This window comes from Babylonia areolata, chromosome 11 (assembly GCF_041734735.1).
Source record: "Babylonia areolata isolate BAREFJ2019XMU chromosome 11, ASM4173473v1, whole genome shotgun sequence".
NCBI lineage: Eukaryota > Metazoa > Mollusca > Gastropoda > Neogastropoda > Buccinidae > Babylonia > Babylonia areolata.
This window is the reverse complement of record NC_134886.1, coordinates 10,816,151-10,832,792: the sequence shown is the minus strand read 5'-3', so window position 1 is coordinate 10,832,792 and position 16,642 is coordinate 10,816,151. Positions and strand designations below refer to the sequence as shown.

At 37.6% G+C, this 16,642-nt stretch overlaps 1 protein-coding gene across 3 annotated transcripts in view; it reads right to left on the bottom strand.

The window, feature by feature from the left end:
• Positions 1-705: 705 nt before the first annotated feature.
• The window catches only part of LOC143287293 (uncharacterized), a 35,654-nt gene continuing 19,717 nt past the window's right edge, over positions 706-16,642 (bottom strand). The window contains exons 9-13 of one of the 3 annotated variants that reach the window (XM_076595236.1): positions 15,923-15,983; positions 11,051-11,196; positions 7,558-7,668; positions 4,435-4,545; positions 706-3,533 (exon numbers count right to left, since the gene is read on the bottom strand). In XM_076595236.1, the coding sequence (XP_076451351.1) occupies positions 3,259-3,533; positions 4,435-4,545; positions 7,558-7,668; positions 11,051-11,196; positions 15,923-15,983 (704 nt within the window). In that variant the 3' untranslated portion in view covers positions 706-3,258. The remainder of the gene's footprint in view (positions 3,534-4,434; positions 4,546-7,557; positions 7,669-11,050; positions 11,197-15,922; positions 15,984-16,642) is intronic. The other 2 variants (XM_076595237.1, XM_076595238.1) reach the window with 2 other exon arrangements.

The following is a 16,642-nucleotide window of genomic DNA, read 5'->3' as shown; positions in this document are numbered from 1 at the left end:
ACAACATTATATGCAACTACCAAAACGAAACTGATAGAAAGAGAAGAGACTACGTGCACTGTGGTGCAGTGTTAGCTTTAAAGGCTGCATGACACATCTTAGCACTGATTAGGTCTGATTATATTCATTACACCTATAGACATCACAACATCACTGTCCAGCTGAACTGACCTAGTTTGAGGTCACAAACAAAAAGCTGAGAAAATGTTTTCTTTTTATTTCCATAGTTTTGATTTCATCTTTCCTTCATTCAGTCAACTTTTTATAATTTTGTTGTTCTTCTTCTTCTTGTTGCTTGGCCAGCGTTGATCACTACTTAAAAAAAAACCTCTTAGCCTTTGAAATGCCAGGCAACTGACAACAAATCTGGTCCAAAAGTATTCAGTTCTACCTACCTTTATTTACTTTAAAAAAAATAAATTTATTCATTTATTTTTACAAATCTTAAATGAAGTAAGCAAAATATGCATGAAATTTGAATGACTGACATTCTAATATTTTTTCTGGTTTGGTTGTAGTTTGACAAACACTGAACAAGTCCCACATGAAGCATTCCTCATGGCCATGCTGCACATGGTAAAAAACAAACAAACAAAAAACAAAACAAAACAAAAAAAACAAAAAAACAAAAACAAAAAAAACAACAACAAAAAAAAAAAAAAAAAAAAAAAAAAAAAAATATATATATATATATATACTGGCTATTCTGATTTTTATCTTTTATATGCATCAATAACCTGACTGAAAAAATATGGCCTTTCTCTATAGGTTAAAACTGGCGATCACAAACAGGAGCATTGTCAGACAGGCTGAGTAAAGGGTGGAGATTTTTCCGATCTCCCAGGTCAAAACATGCGCAGACATTCTAGTGCCTGAACCCCCTTCATGTGTACGTGCATGCAGACCAAACACACATATTACTGATCATGTAATTCATGTCATTGTTCAGTGGGTTATGGAGACACGAGAATGCCCAACATGAATAAACCACAACAGAGTATCAACAAGTCAAAGTTAGTCGGGAAACGGGAAAAAAGAAGACAGACAGAAAGACAAAGGGCAGTGACACAGAAAGTGAGAGAGAGAGAGAGAGAGGGAGAGAGAGAGGGAGAGAGTGGAAGTAGAATGAGAAGTAACTTTGCACCCTATGATGGCAGTATCATGGTTCATCACTCCAAAGAATTGAGTAATCCATGCATAATCATAAACATATGTTTTTGTTGGTGGGCGGCTGGGTGGGTATGGATAGGTGGAGGGAGGTCAGTAATATTCGCATGAGTCAATGTAAAGATGAAAATATACTGTATAATAAAAGTATCAGTGGAAAGGGAAGAAGAAGTTAAACACATGAAATCTTTCATCATAGAATCACTGAATCAAGTGGAAGGCAGCAGGTAGAGCACATCTCTCTGTCAATGAGGAACATACTGATTCCCCACCTGTTCTCTGTCAATGAGGAACATACTGATTCCCCACCTGTTCTCTGTCAATGAGGAACATACTGATTCCCCACCTGTTCTCTGTCAATGAGGAACATACTGATTCCCCACCTGTTCTCTGTCAATGAGGAACATACTGATTCCCCACCTGTTCTCTGTCAATGAGGAACGTACTGATTCCCCACCTGTTCTCTGTCAATGAGGAACGTATTGATTCCCCACCTGTTCTCTGTCAATGAGGAACATACTGATTCCCCACCTGTTCTCTGTCAATGAGGAACATACTGATTCCCCACCTGTTCTCTGTCAATGAGGAACGTATTGATTCCCCACCTGTTCTCTGTCAATGAGGAACGTATTGATTCCCCACCTGTTCTCTGTCAATGAGGAACATACTGATTCCCCACCTGTTCTCTGTCAATGAGGAACATACTGATTCCCCACCTGTTCTCTGTCAATGAGGAACATACTGATTCCCCACCTGTTCTCTGTCAATGAGGAACGTATTGATTCCCCACCTGTTCTCTGTCAATGAGGAACGTACTGATTCCCCACCTGTTCTCTGTCAATGAGGAACGTATTGATTCCCCACCTGTTCTCTGTCAATGAGGAACGTACTGATTCCCCACCTGTTCTCTGTCAATGAGGAACATACTGATTCCCCACCTGTTCTCTGTCAATGAGGAACGTACTGATTCCCCACCTGTTCTCTGTCAATGAGGAACGTATTGATTCCCCACCTGTTCTCTGTCAATGAGGAACGTACTGATTCCCCACCTGTTCTCTGTCAATGAGGAACGTATTGATTCCCCACCTGTTCTCTGTCAATGAGGAACGTACTGATTCCCCACCTGTTCTCTGTCAATGAGGAACGTACTGATTCCCCACCTGCTCCACCCCTTTCCTGCGACCCCCCACCCCCACCCCATCCTGTATTTCCCACTGGCAAAAAAATTCTTTAAAAATCCAGAACAAGATAGTGACTGCAATCCAAATATTACCTGTTTTATCTCTGTCCCATGGCCTGTTTCTCAAGATATCACACTAACTTACTTTGTGCCCTGTCTCCCAGATAGTGAAAATCCTTAAAAAAAATTCTTGGGCCAGGACACTGATCCAGACTGTGATCAACGACTGACTCAAGTGGAGGAAAAGAAAATTCCACTGAGTGTGGGATTCAAACCCATGCCCTCAGATTCTCTCGCTTCGTAGATGGACACATAACCACTAGACCACCACTCCACTTCCTGTGGATCCCTGCCCTGCCCCTGCTGTGCATCAAAAACATGCCTTTGGGTCTTCAACAAGCCAGTGTCACACCAAAGTGAGTAAAAACTGAGCAAAGCTTTCCTATCATTGACACCAAATTAACACTCCCATAAATACCATGCACACAGAAAATTACACGAAAGCCATCACAATAAATGCAGTCATGTGAATAAGTATGTGAAACCATATGAACCTATGAGGAAGAAAGTCTGTAAAATCCACCCCCACCCCAAAAAACAACAACACACAACAAAACATTCCTTCCTTAAATAAAATACTAACCTTTATTTGAAGTTAATACTGAATGGAAGAAAGGTAAACTGATATCCTAGGCAGTAATAAAATGCTAAAAGTTAAGGACAAATAGAGAAAGAGAGACAGACAGACACAGAGAGAACATGTGTGTGTGCTTCAATCGGGAAGAATCATCTAAAACTGTAAATATCAATCTATCCAAACCTGCTCTCTCTGAAATCCGCCTGACAATGAAGTGACCAGTTTTACAGATCTGCCATGTGGATGCAGACTGAAAAAACAACCTCAAACTGAACTAGGAGACAGACAGCTCATTTCTCAAATCCCATCTACCTATACCTGGCTTAACTAAGGTGTTCAAAATGTTATCTTTGGTAACAAAATCATGGCATTCTTTGTACCACTCTTTCAGGCAAGCATCGATTGTGTACTTCACATTATTGTTATTCTCCATTTCTTTTTGCTCAATTAACGAATCCACCTTGCCAATATCTGACCATCCAGGCAGGGCTCGGAGGAACATCTTCCACTCACGTCCCAGTCTGGTACTGAGGGCTCGGAAGACATCACCTGTGACAATAACCATGTGCAACAGTAAGAATGAATGGTGTCGTAGCCATGGCATGATGTGACTTAACAATGCACTGTGGTAAGATGTGATGGAATGTGTGGCAGTCTGTGTGCATACATGCACACACATGTGTGTGTTGGGCAACAGTGTGATGTGGTGTGGTGTGATGCTGGGTGTATGGTGTGGAATGGTCTTGTCATGTGCAGTGGTGTCTCATACTGCTGGGAAAACAGCAATACCAATGATACAATTAATTACAATGATTTTAACAGTAATAATAAGAAGAAAAAGACTGAAACTATACATGACACATGAACATTATGAATATAATCATGATATATCATGTGATAATAGAAATAAACCAGACAAGAAATCCCACACCAGCTGCAGACTCCATGACACAGCAAATTCAAACACACTCACACACGATTTAGGTTCATAGCATGGGAGTGGAAGACAGAGAATGTGTTATATCAAAAGAAGAACAAAGCTTTTAAGGGGCATACAATGTGAGGTATCCACCAATGAGGAATGATGTAGTGTCAGTGTGTTGCCTCGGTTCTGGTAGCCTTTTGTTTTGTTGTTATTTTGTTTCTTTGTTGTTATTTTTTCTGTTGCTGAACTTTGCTGTGCTATGCTAATGCACTATGTCCTGACAAGCAGTAATGACAGAAATAAAAATGAAACTGCCAAAGACAAAAGGATTGTGACGTTTAACTCTGATCAAATGAACATTAGGTCAAGTCAACCTTAAAATTACAACAGGCAAAGCCTTCATGGCTCACATGTGATACCTACTGATTAAAAAAAAAAATCAAAAGTAACGGACACTCCCTTCTGTCATTGTAACAGGAAAAGTAGTAAGAGCTTATACAAGATGCAGCTACATCCAATACTTACTGAGAATAAAATGAATATCCCATTCAGCAGCAGTAAGACCCTCATCGTTGGCAGTGTCTTGCTGAGGCCGAACGTTTGGAGCACCTGATGAAACAGAGCCACTGGCTGGTGCTAGTTGTTCACAGAACAGAACACATCTTCATTACCATGTCTTCCTGGGGCATCAGGGGCTGAGAGCGTCATCGGTGACAGAAGCATCACCAGCTGTTTCTTTTTAAAGCATCATTTCAAGACATTCTCTCTCTCTCTCTCTCTCTCTCTCTCTCTCACACACACACACAGATAGATAGATAGATAGATAGATAGAGAGATGGTTTATTCATGTATAGACCTAGGCCCCTTATGAAGGGGAATGTGAACATTATTTTACAAACAATACATCACGACACTGTGAGCATCAATGAACACAGTCAAACAAAAATATACCTGCATTACAGTTCAATGTGTAGAACAATAAAAGAAAAAACAAAAACAAAAGAAAACAAACAGCGTTTTCACGAAATAACCATTTCTCTGAATTTGAAAGCTTTGTATAAAAATAGTGAAAATTTGCGAACAACTTCAGGGGAAGTAGATGACATCAACAAGTTAAATTTTAACAAAGTACGTTTACTATAATATTTAGGCCGAATAAACTCCTCTCGAATGTTCTTTAAAGCTGGACAGCAAAGAACAAAGTGCATCTCATTTTCTTGTGATTCTTTACATAATGGACAGGTCAAATCACTGTTACATGTTCTGTATCTGTAATGATGGACCGCTAATTCTGTAATACCTAATCTAAATCTTGTCATCATATATCTTAAATGTCTATCCATATTCAACACTAAGTAAGGTTTCAGATCAGATACACTGCAAAAATTCTTATAGAAACTAAATCTTTCACTATTCTGAATATGATCAGACCAGTTCTGCCATCTACAATCAATCAGACATAGTCAAAACACACCAATAAATGCCTGGATGCTACCAACACCTTGGTTTAACCAAACAAATCCAAATCCATATTCAAACAAACAATGGCGAATCTTGGTTACCCAGTTCACTCTGCCTCTAGCATCAAAATCATATAGCATATCATAAGCTTTGCGGGGTATTCTGTTATGTTCCATTTGTAGTAATCTCAACCAGTAACGTATATACCTGACTGCAGAAACTAGATACAACGGGTATCGATTCGTTTCACCATATACTAAGTCATTTGGCGTTTGCCTATCTACTCCTAAAAATCTCTTTTATGCAAAAGTGTGGACTGATTCACAGTGATAAGCAGCTTTGTCTAGACCCCACAATTCAGAACCGTATTGCACAACAGGCTGCACTTGTGTATCAAATAATTTGATAAATAAATCAAAAGAAACATTATTGAGCATATGCAACTTTTTCATAATACAAATCGGTGCATTTTTGGCTCTGCTTGCTAGATCTTTGCATGCCCCAACGAAACTCAAGCGTGTGGAGAAAAATATGCCCAGATATTTGTAAACATTGACAACTGGCATCAAACTACCATCATACACCCACCTTTCTCTGCTGCTCAAACAGCCACCCTTACGAAATACTATGATATTACTTTTCAACATATTAACTTTTAATTGGAGTGAAACTGCTGCATGGTGAAGGTTGTTCAACCGTGTTTGTAATCCTATAACAGTTTCTGACACCAGAATAACATCATCAGCTAACAAAAGTATGAATAATTCAAAGGAATCAATCGGAAACAAAGCCCCATGTCTTCCATTATTAATTACTTGGATTGCTAATTCATTAATGAATAAAGAAAACAAAATCGGACTGCAGGCATCCCTCTGTCTAACCCCAGCTGTACAGTTAATAAATTCAGTCAGTTTAGCCCCGCAGCGAACTCTAGATCCTGCTACATCATACATGCTTTTTACACATTTGCAAAGTTTACCTCTTATACCATTCCTAAGTAAAACTGGCAACAGAAGATTACGATTAACAGAATCAAATGCCTTTTCGAAATCAATGAAAGCAACATACAACTTACGGTTAAAGGAAAACTGTTTCTGTACTAATGCAAGCAACGTAAACATGTGGTCTACAGTAGGATATCCTTTTTAAAAACTGGCTTGGCGGTCACCTGTGATGTCATTTTCATCCACTCATTCTTGCAATCTCTTATTGATAATCATTCCATATAATTTACCACTTATGTCGCTTAGGGAAATTCCTCTATAGTTATTGGGATTATTTACATCACCTTTCTTATAAATGGGCAAAATTATTGATTCAATCCAGTTATTTGGGTAAATACCCTTCTCAAATAATTTATTGAATAATCAAAGAAAGAAAGGAACTACATGATCAGTGCAATTCTTAAACAGTTCACTAATGATTCCATCAGGGCCAGCTGCTTTACCATTTTTAAGTTTCCTTATTGCCAACAGTACCTCTTCTTTAGATATTGATCTATTCATGTATTGATCTGTGTCATCATCAAGTATATCATCATCATGTACAGCTTCATTTTCCACATTATCTATATTTGGTTGTAACAACTGCTGAAAATGTTTAAACCAAGTATCTATTTCAAAGTTATGTCTTGGTTGTTTTCTTTTAAACAAGAGTTTACTGATACTACTCCAAAAATTCCTTTTAACAGTCTATAGAAGTGCTACAAGCTTATCTATTAAAGATCTGTTAAATTCTTTCTTTTTTCTCTTTATGAAATGCTTGTACTCTCTTCTTGCAATCAAATAAACATCTACGTCTTCTTTTTTTAATATCCGTCGACTAATTCTTAACGTTTTTAACGTTTTAACGTCCTTACGTTTCTTTTACTCATGGTACACTCTTGATCAAACCAGTCATCACGTGCCTTCTTGTTATTGACACGCACACATTTTTTCATATATTCTGCACTTTGTTTTATACATTCATTAAACAATAACAATGCATTATTTACATCCACATCTACTAAATTTATTGCATTATCAATTTTAGTCCTCATTTCATCATTCCTTAGAGTATCACGAAACAAATCAGCATATTCCTCATTCCATATTAATTTTTCAATGACTATGTCTTGCTCTTGTTCAGTGACATCAAGATTCTTCCCTTTAGGAAAAAGACTATCATACTGCCACTTCCAATACTTACTGCAAATAGAACCAATATCCCTTTCAGCAGCAGGAATACCCTCATCGTTGGCAGTGTCCGGCTGAGGCCGAACGTTTGGAGCACCTGCTGAAACAGAGCCACTGGCTGGTGCTAGTTGTTCACAGAACAGAACACATCTTCATTACCATGTCTTCCTGGGGCATCAGGGGCTGAGAGCGTCATCGGTGACAGAAGCATCACCAGCTGTTTCTTTTTAAAGCATCATTTCAAGACATTCTCTCTCTCTCTCTCTCTCACACACACACACACGCACACATACAAACAGACAGACAGAGAGAGAGAGAGAGAGAGAGAGAAACAAAATGAAACGAAACTAAACAAAACCAAATTTTATTTTACCAGGGTGATGAGATAAGCAAATACACATGCTTTTTTCCACCCAGCCCTGGGCCTAACTAAAAACAGACAGACAGACAGAAACCATAAACTCGACTGCAAAAAGCAGAGATACAGTGCATTAATTCAGTACTTTAACTCTTTCTATACTACGGTACACTATGGCGTACCTAATGCGCACAACGACTTGTTACTATGGTACGCTATAGCGTACCACAAGTTTATAAAAAATCATAGTTCATAGGCTAACAGTCTTGTGTGAAACTAAATGGCACAGCTCTGTTCTACAGTCACCCAAAAGTGCGCCTGTACTTTTATTGTGGCTGAGAATGCCTTTGTTTAAGTACAATGCATGCGAGCGTACAGTCACCCAACTCTGCTTTCTCACTCGCTCACTCGACAAGATAGTGTCTCCGTCAAATTCGGCAAGTACCATGGCTCAAAGTCGAACATAAACTCAGCGTGTTTCCCTTCGGAAAGTGATAGATGCTGTCACAACTGCTGGCTCTGGTGATGATAAAGATGATGATGAATCTTTAGACACTGATGAGTGATCCCATGACAATATCAGCGATGATGAAAGCAGCGAAAGTGTTGGTAGTGAAACACATGTTTCAGAGACAGTGACTCAGCAGCAGACGAACATGTAGCTGTTGCTGATGTTGCTGAAAGCCAAGACTTGAATAAGGAACAGCTTCCGGAGTTTTCTCATGCAAGACTGGCACCAAGACTTCTATATTTTTTTGGATTTTTTAGTATTCCACGCTAATAGCCAGTACAGCATGTGCATAAGAGTGAGCGTGTGTGTGTGTGTGTGTGTGTGTGTGTGTGTGTCAGTTTGTATGTGTCCAGGTGACACTGACACTGATTCTATAGTAGATATCTACTGTACATACACATTTACCCATTCAATTACAACAGGTAGGAAGTGTCTATGGTTACAAAAGACCACGTTTGTGAAATTTCTGTTAAATGAGAAAAACTCACCCCCTTTATCAGTTTATGTCAGTTGTGAAAAACATGGATTTTTTTTTTCAAAATATGATACATCAGTCAATAATGAAGTGAGTGCTTAGTACATTCTATTCTTTATATTAACACAACATTTCACAGCTGTATGTACTTGCATTCTTTTTTTCTTTTTTTTCTTCTTCTTTTTTTTAGATATTTTTCTTGTAACATAACCAAACGGCCAGTACAGAGAGTACAATCAAGGAGGTCATCAGGCAGTGTAGAATGAGTTAATAACAGATTTTTTTTTTTAAATCCATAATACTGATACATACAAATATCATTCATAATGTAGAAACTAATTCAACATGTGTGTGATCAAGCATGCAGGCCAACCAACATAAGTGTTGATTTGATGACTGTTAATGTCTCTTACTTTTTTTGTTTTACATGGATACTATTTACTGCGCAACTGCACACATCATTACTGTGTGTGTGCTTGTTTTTCAACGTAATGGTTTTACTTTTAACTTCTTCAGTGCCCCATGACATATATACATATACGTCTGCCAAAATGCTTCGCTATTTGCCCCATGACACACATATACATCAATGTCATTTCAGGATTTTTCAAAGTTCTATTTCAAAGTCGATTGTTGCAATAGCCACCAGTCAGAAAGCTTCATGTGTCTACTTTAATCATCCATGAGAAGCAAGAGCTAATCACACTCTCTATGATATTTCTGGGTGTAAATATCAATACAGCCCTCACGATGCTTTCTAAATGGCAGACGACAAACTACAATCTTACTCCACTGGCTTGAAACAGCAGGGTGTTTCAATAACAAAAATTGCAATTTTGACTTCCAAGGTGCAGAAAAAGCTTTAGAAATCACTGATGATGATAACTTGAGTGCTAGATGTGGCAAAATCTTATCAGATGGTTCGCTTGATATGACTAAAGTTAAAATGATGATCTGCTGAGAGAAGGGAGGGTGGGGGTATTTGAAGAGCCAGATGTAACCAGCCAAGGACAGAAAGTGGAGCAGGACGTAGAGTATAGCTCTGTGGCTAGAGGTAGAGTATAGCTCTGTGGCTGACCCAGAGTTGACCTCAAACACAAACCATCCACTTATTCAGGGGGTAGGGAGGGAGAGAGAGAGTGACGAAGTGATGAACAGTTCCGTGCAAGTCACGAATTATGTGTACAGCATGGTTTTTAGAAAAACATGCTTGCAATGACCAAACTGCTATTGTCTGCAGGTAAAATTATGAACAGTGCTTACCCCCCCTCCCTCTCCCCAGCACTGTGGACCAACTGGGTCACTGTTAACCTCTTTGATACTGTCTGAAAGTGAGTGGACATGGCACAGGCAGGAGTTGCAATTGAAGGATGCGCATATGTACAAGCATTGTTTAAAATGAACTTCAAACTATCAGAATTTGACAGTCTGTTCATTTTCCTGTCAGAAAATTGTGGGTTATGTATACTTTCTTGCAGTAGTTTGCATGCTAGAATTTTTTGTTAATTATTACCCACCACAACCCAAAACTCCATGGCAAATAGAAGCAAAATAATGCCAAGAAGTTAATCACTTAAAAATCAAATCTAAATAAGGCTTTACCCTGATGCTTCTATATTTCAACCAAACAAAATATCTAAGATACAAAATCATTTAGTCAAATGCATCATCTGCATGTGTGTGGAAAAAACTTTTTTTGTTGCGCAAAAATTATCATCTTCACTTTGAAATGCCTGAATAGTTATCTGCAATCAAAATAATCAGGGAAAAAACCCCAGATTCAGAATCCTCATTTATTTTCCTTCACAGAAACATACACTTTCTTTCTGTATCTCTTATAGTTATAGTGCTTTATCTTCTTTTTTTTTTAATTCTCCCTGAATCCTCAAAATTCCCTAAAAAGGGGAAAGCGCTTTTTTCTTTCTCCACTTTGTCGCACTATGAATCTTCTGGTTAGCCAAAACTATATTAGCGTTTTCTTACCTATAATCCTGAAACGAATCTTTGCGAACCAGCATACTCCTAAGTCAAAACTGAGTAAAAATCATCAAACAAATATCATACTGGTGAGCAGGTCAGGAACAGCCCTTGCATCTTGTGACCCAAACATTCTTTTTCCCCAAAATATGATCAGTGACAAGGATCCTGTGACAAATACTCACCTGCAGCTTCTCCCCCAGGACCTTGCTGGGGAGCCATGGGGAGATCAGGAGCACTGCCATTCTGTGGCTGTTGGTCACCTGGATATTCTGGTGCAGATGGACTTGCTCCTGCTTGCTGCAAGCTAGCATCAACGATTCCATTTGATCTGTAACAAAGTTCTTGTGTTTATACTTGAGTGTGTGTGTGTGTGTGTGTGTGTGTGTGTGTGTGTGTGTGTGCCTTCAATTTGATTTAATATGATTTTACTATGATATTAAACACACACAGAAAATAAAGAATAAGAGATGCAAAGCTTTCATTGGTCAAATGTGATTCCTAGTGATCAAAAAAAAAAAAAAAATGACAAGAAAGTGTCGGCTCTTTTAAAGATGTGCCCCAACAGCCACACTGTAGCCAGCCATATTAAAGAATGGATTTCTGCAATTAGATGCTGTGTTAACTGGGTCCACATTATATTTTTATGGTCAATTTTTGCAGATCTATTGTTTCATTTTGCTGGTTTGTGCTAGACATGCAGTTACTGCACATGCACAGCCTAAACCAGTATGGAACAGAAGATCAATAGCATTAGCAGTCAAGTTTTCAAGCAGTTTTTGAATGAAAAAAAGGCACATAATAGCATACTTTTTGACATTATAATTAAATGTTTTGATGAGCGAGATCTGTTTGTAAAACATTATTTCCAGTGGCACATTCTGACTGATATCGCACAACATGGCACAATTTAGCTGCTCCTGGCAGATGTATGCATCAATATAATTTCCAGTCTAAACAAAAGAAGTTTCTGTTCTAACTAAAAATAAAAAAATGATTGCTATTAATCAATGTGTCAACATATCAGATAACAGTCCAATGTTCTGTGAAAAAGAAATAAAACTGTAACAGCAACATGACTGCAGACACATTTCAGGCTTCTTCATATTTTTTATGCCCTTCTCAAACGTGTACTTTCATAATAAAACTGTAATGTATGTAAAGAACTATTTTTTCCCTAATTTTAAGCCAAATTTGGTTTCAACAAAGTGTTCCCAAAGAAAATGAATTTGTTAACTCTCTCCAGATGACGGAATGCGTGAGCATTTCTACATAAATTGTATTCAGATTCAGATGACGGAATGGAATAGCATTTTCCAAAAATAAAAATCCATCACATGCTGTACACTGATTTTGTGATTAACCAAGCAGAGTGTGCTATTCTGGGTCACTCCACAAGCACAAGGTATGATTGGCCAGCCTGTAATGTGTGGCCTGTCTCGCACACATGTTGACAAAGTGCCTGCTGGCGTGCCAGCCTGTTAGCAAAGTGGCCTCCAAAGCAGGTTCTTCTCAAAATGTTGCGGAGCAAACAAGGCAGCGACGGTAACATTTCAGTGGTGCTGAAGTACTTGAAATGCTACAAACTGAAAGGTTGGACATCAAAGAGGTGGATGATGACGAAGAAGAAAGTGAATTAAGTGCAGAAAGCGAGCATGGGTATGGTGATTCGGGGTGAAAAATTGGCATTATTTTCTGCATAATGGCAAAACTGTAAAAATAAGATGAGAAATTTGATTTTTTTTAAATGTAATAGTCCGACACACAATAAACCAGTTATAAAAGTTTCATTTTCTTACTCTGTATTTTGTATTTTTTGTAATTTTTTTCCAAACCCTTACAAATGGGCCGTCTGTGGGGGAAAAGCAAGGGAGAAAACTTGCTGTCCCTTGTGAGTTAAAGATTACCACAGACACAGATGTACAAACATCATATATACAGACACACACATACAGACAACATTCATACAGACACATACACAGGCAACCAAAGCACAAAACACAAAGCATAGACTGATATTGTGTGTGAACAAGCATGAGTCAAAAGTACAGCAGTAAAATGAAAGAGGAATTGTTTATTGCTTCTCGTGCCCTTCCTGGCCAAGCATTATCATCATAATTTGAACATATGGAAAGAATTCTTTTTTTTTTCTATCTTCAAGCCGAATTTGTAATCCACACACATATTTCAAGAAGAAATGAATTTGTTACGTTTACCATGGACACACATGTGCGCGTGCACGCATGCACGCACACACACTCACACACACACCACTCACATGTGGACAGACAGACAAACACACACACACTCACACACATATACACACATAAATGTGTACACACACACACTCACACATGCACACACACACTCACACACACCACACACTCACATGTGGATACACACACACACACACACTCACATGTGGACACACACACACTCACATGTGGACACACACACACACACACTCACATGTGGACACACACACACCACACAAGGACAACTGAACCAGGGTTATTTCACAGACCCACTTTGTTTACCCACTGGGGAAAAAAAAAACCCACAACCAAAACTACCTCACCTGACCAATGTAACAATCGGCTAAGCAACAATCCTGGAAATCAGAATTAAAAAGAGAAAGAAGGAAAACTGTCACAATGAACTGACAGGCCTTTCAACAAAGACTTGGTGAAAAAAAAATATCATACATTAACCAAAGCCTATATGTGATCAAGTGAAATATTGATGTTTATTTTGCAAACTGAAGGCCACTGTATTATTGCTACACACATAATTTTATCAAAGGTTTCTTACAAGACAAAGCAAGAGAGGCAAGGCCTTCAAGACTCACTTGTGATGCACTTAAAACAAGAGGCAAGGCTTTCAAGACTCACTTGTGATACACTTTAAAAAAAAATCCAAGCTTTTTATGTATTGAGTATAATTTCAAAATGTAATGTTTAAGATGAGAAAGATCAGTTTAAAGCAAATTAACTCCCCTAGCATTAATTACAGAGTAATTTCCCTTTTTTACTATCTGCACCAAAACGTTTGCAAAATAAATAAAACTTCCATGCTTAGCAAAAGAAGTTCCTGTTTGAACAAAAAATGATAATAATGACTGCTCTTGTTGCTGGGTCAGAATATCAGATCAAAGTGCCAAGTTTAGAGAATACAAAAATATAAATATATCAGTAAATGCAGTTTGCATATAATTAGGCTTCATTTTTTAATTTTTTTGTGCCCCTCCCGGAGGTGCAATATTGTTTTAAACAAGATGACTGGAAAGAACTGAATTTTTCCCATTTTTATGCCTAATTTGGTGTCAACTGACAAAGTATTTGCAGAGAAAATGTCAATGTTAAAGTTTACCGTGGACACACAGACACACACACACAGACAACCGACAACGGGGTTAAAACATAGACTCACTTTGTTTACACAAGTGAGTCAAAAAAAAAAAAAAAAATCTAATCGTTAAAATGTGTTCTTTATTTGTTATTATAAAGCTTCGGGTTAAAAAAAAAAAAAAAAAAAAAAAGCCCTGAAGGCAGATTCAAACCCCGCGTGTTCGGGTGAGAAAAAAACTGTCTTACTCAATGCACTATCGTGGCTCCTTAACTGACGTTAAAAAATTTAACAATTAAACAGGCTTTTTTAAGGGCGATAAATCGATTGCGGTATTCGCAGTGAGAACGCTGTTTAAATCATTATTCTGTGTGTATCTTGGGCATTCAAAAAATCTTTAAGGGCAATTAATAATTCTTTTTAAGTCCGCGGTAAAGGAGACGTGGCTATCATCGCAATCACACTGCAACATTTAGCCGTTTTCTCTGGATCTAGTTAGATGTACAAGTTTAGTTACACCTGCCAGGATTGTACGACATGGTCGATTCAATCTCTCTTTTATGTTCATTCTAGTTTTATAGTTTTTAAGTTGATATGAAAATTGAGTATTTTGTTAAACTAATAACATGTACAGCCAAGTACAAGTACTTCTAAACGTCGTATGAAGTGAAAAGGACTTCATTTTGAGAAAAGTCAAGACTGAAAATTTTTACGTTTCATCAAGGGTATTAACTCTCGTGGTTTATTATTTTAAACTGTGAATTCCCACTGATTTTGTTGATATTTTTATGGCAGTTTGGGGCATAATCCAGTAAGTGATGAGGCGTTCACAAACCTTTCTCTGAATAAATATTTTATGGTCTCCTTCTCCAACTTTCCATCAAATGTTATTGTGTATTGTCCATTGAATATAGGATTGAACGGGCAGGTCAACAACTTGAAACAAAATGGCGTCCTTCACGTTCACGAGGAATATAAGCACGCACTTTGAATATGTATAAATATGCGTACGCAATTGATTTTTGCCCATGACCTTCAGGACTCAGCCAATAGATCTATAAAGTCCACTTGTGGTATTGATTTTAGTATTTTCCAAAAAAGACCACATGGGCGAATGAACATAGTGAAAGCCCTGTACACGGAGAGTAAAACACACAAGCTTTTAATGTATTGAGTATAATTTCAAAATGTAATGTTAAATGTGAGAAAGATCAGTTTAAAGCAAATTAACCACCCTAGCATTAATTACAGATTAATTTCCCTTTTTTACTATCTGCACCAAAGACATGCACCAGAAATATAACTTCCATGCTTAGCAAAAGAAGTTCCTGTTTGAGCAAAAAATGATAAAAATGACTGCTCTTGATGCTGTGTCAGAATATCAGATCAAAGTGCCAAGTTTAGAGAATAAAAAAAAAATAAATATAACAGTAAATTCATTTTGCATATAATTTGGCTCCTTTTAAAAAAATTTTTGTGCCCATCCCAGAGGTACAATATTGTTTTAAACAAGATGACTGGAAAGAACTGAATTTTTACTATCTTCATGCCAAATTTGGTGTCAACTGACAAAGTATTTGCAGAGAAAATGGCAATGTTAAAGTTTACCACGGACACACACACACACACAGACAACCGAACACTGGGTTAAAACATACTCACTTTGTTTACACAAGTGAGTCAAAAATCAAGCCAGAACAGGAAATACATACCTGTTCAAAGGATTAAGCTCCGTCTCTCTGCTGGTCGCATCATCTCCGAAGTGACCAGAAGCTGATTCAAAGTCAACAAAAACAGAGGAATCACTGCTGTTTCTTTTTAAAATCATATTTAAGACACTGTCACACACAAAAAAACAACATCATCATCAAGTCAATTACTGCAGTGAGCAGAGATTACATTTCCAGTGATTAAGCCATACAATTAATAATAGAAAAAAAAAGGAAGGGGGAAAAATCACAATTTTCATGTATGCACATAAAACTCACACTAGAAAATAATCTAATTCAACATCCCATATGTTCACACATACAGGCTGAGCAACTTCAATATTAACTTACTAACTGTTAATATCTATTAGTTGTTGTTGCTTTTCCCATGGAAATTACCTTATGTGAAACTGTATATATCATTTTCTGTGTGCGTACTTGACTTTCAATTTGAGAGATTTATTCTGAATTGCTTAAAAAGTGAATCAAGTCAAACTTTATCCTGTTGTTTCTTTATTTCAACCACACAACATATTTACCTAACAACATAATTTGGTCAAACACATCATCCACATTGTTGTATATCAGACCTGCTAGCACCCAACATGACTTGACAGGAGCATTTTTATCATTCGAGCATAGTAAAGCAATGTTGACAGTAGCATTTTCATCATTCAAGCTTAGCAAAGCAATGTTGACAGTAGCATTTTCATCATTCGAGCG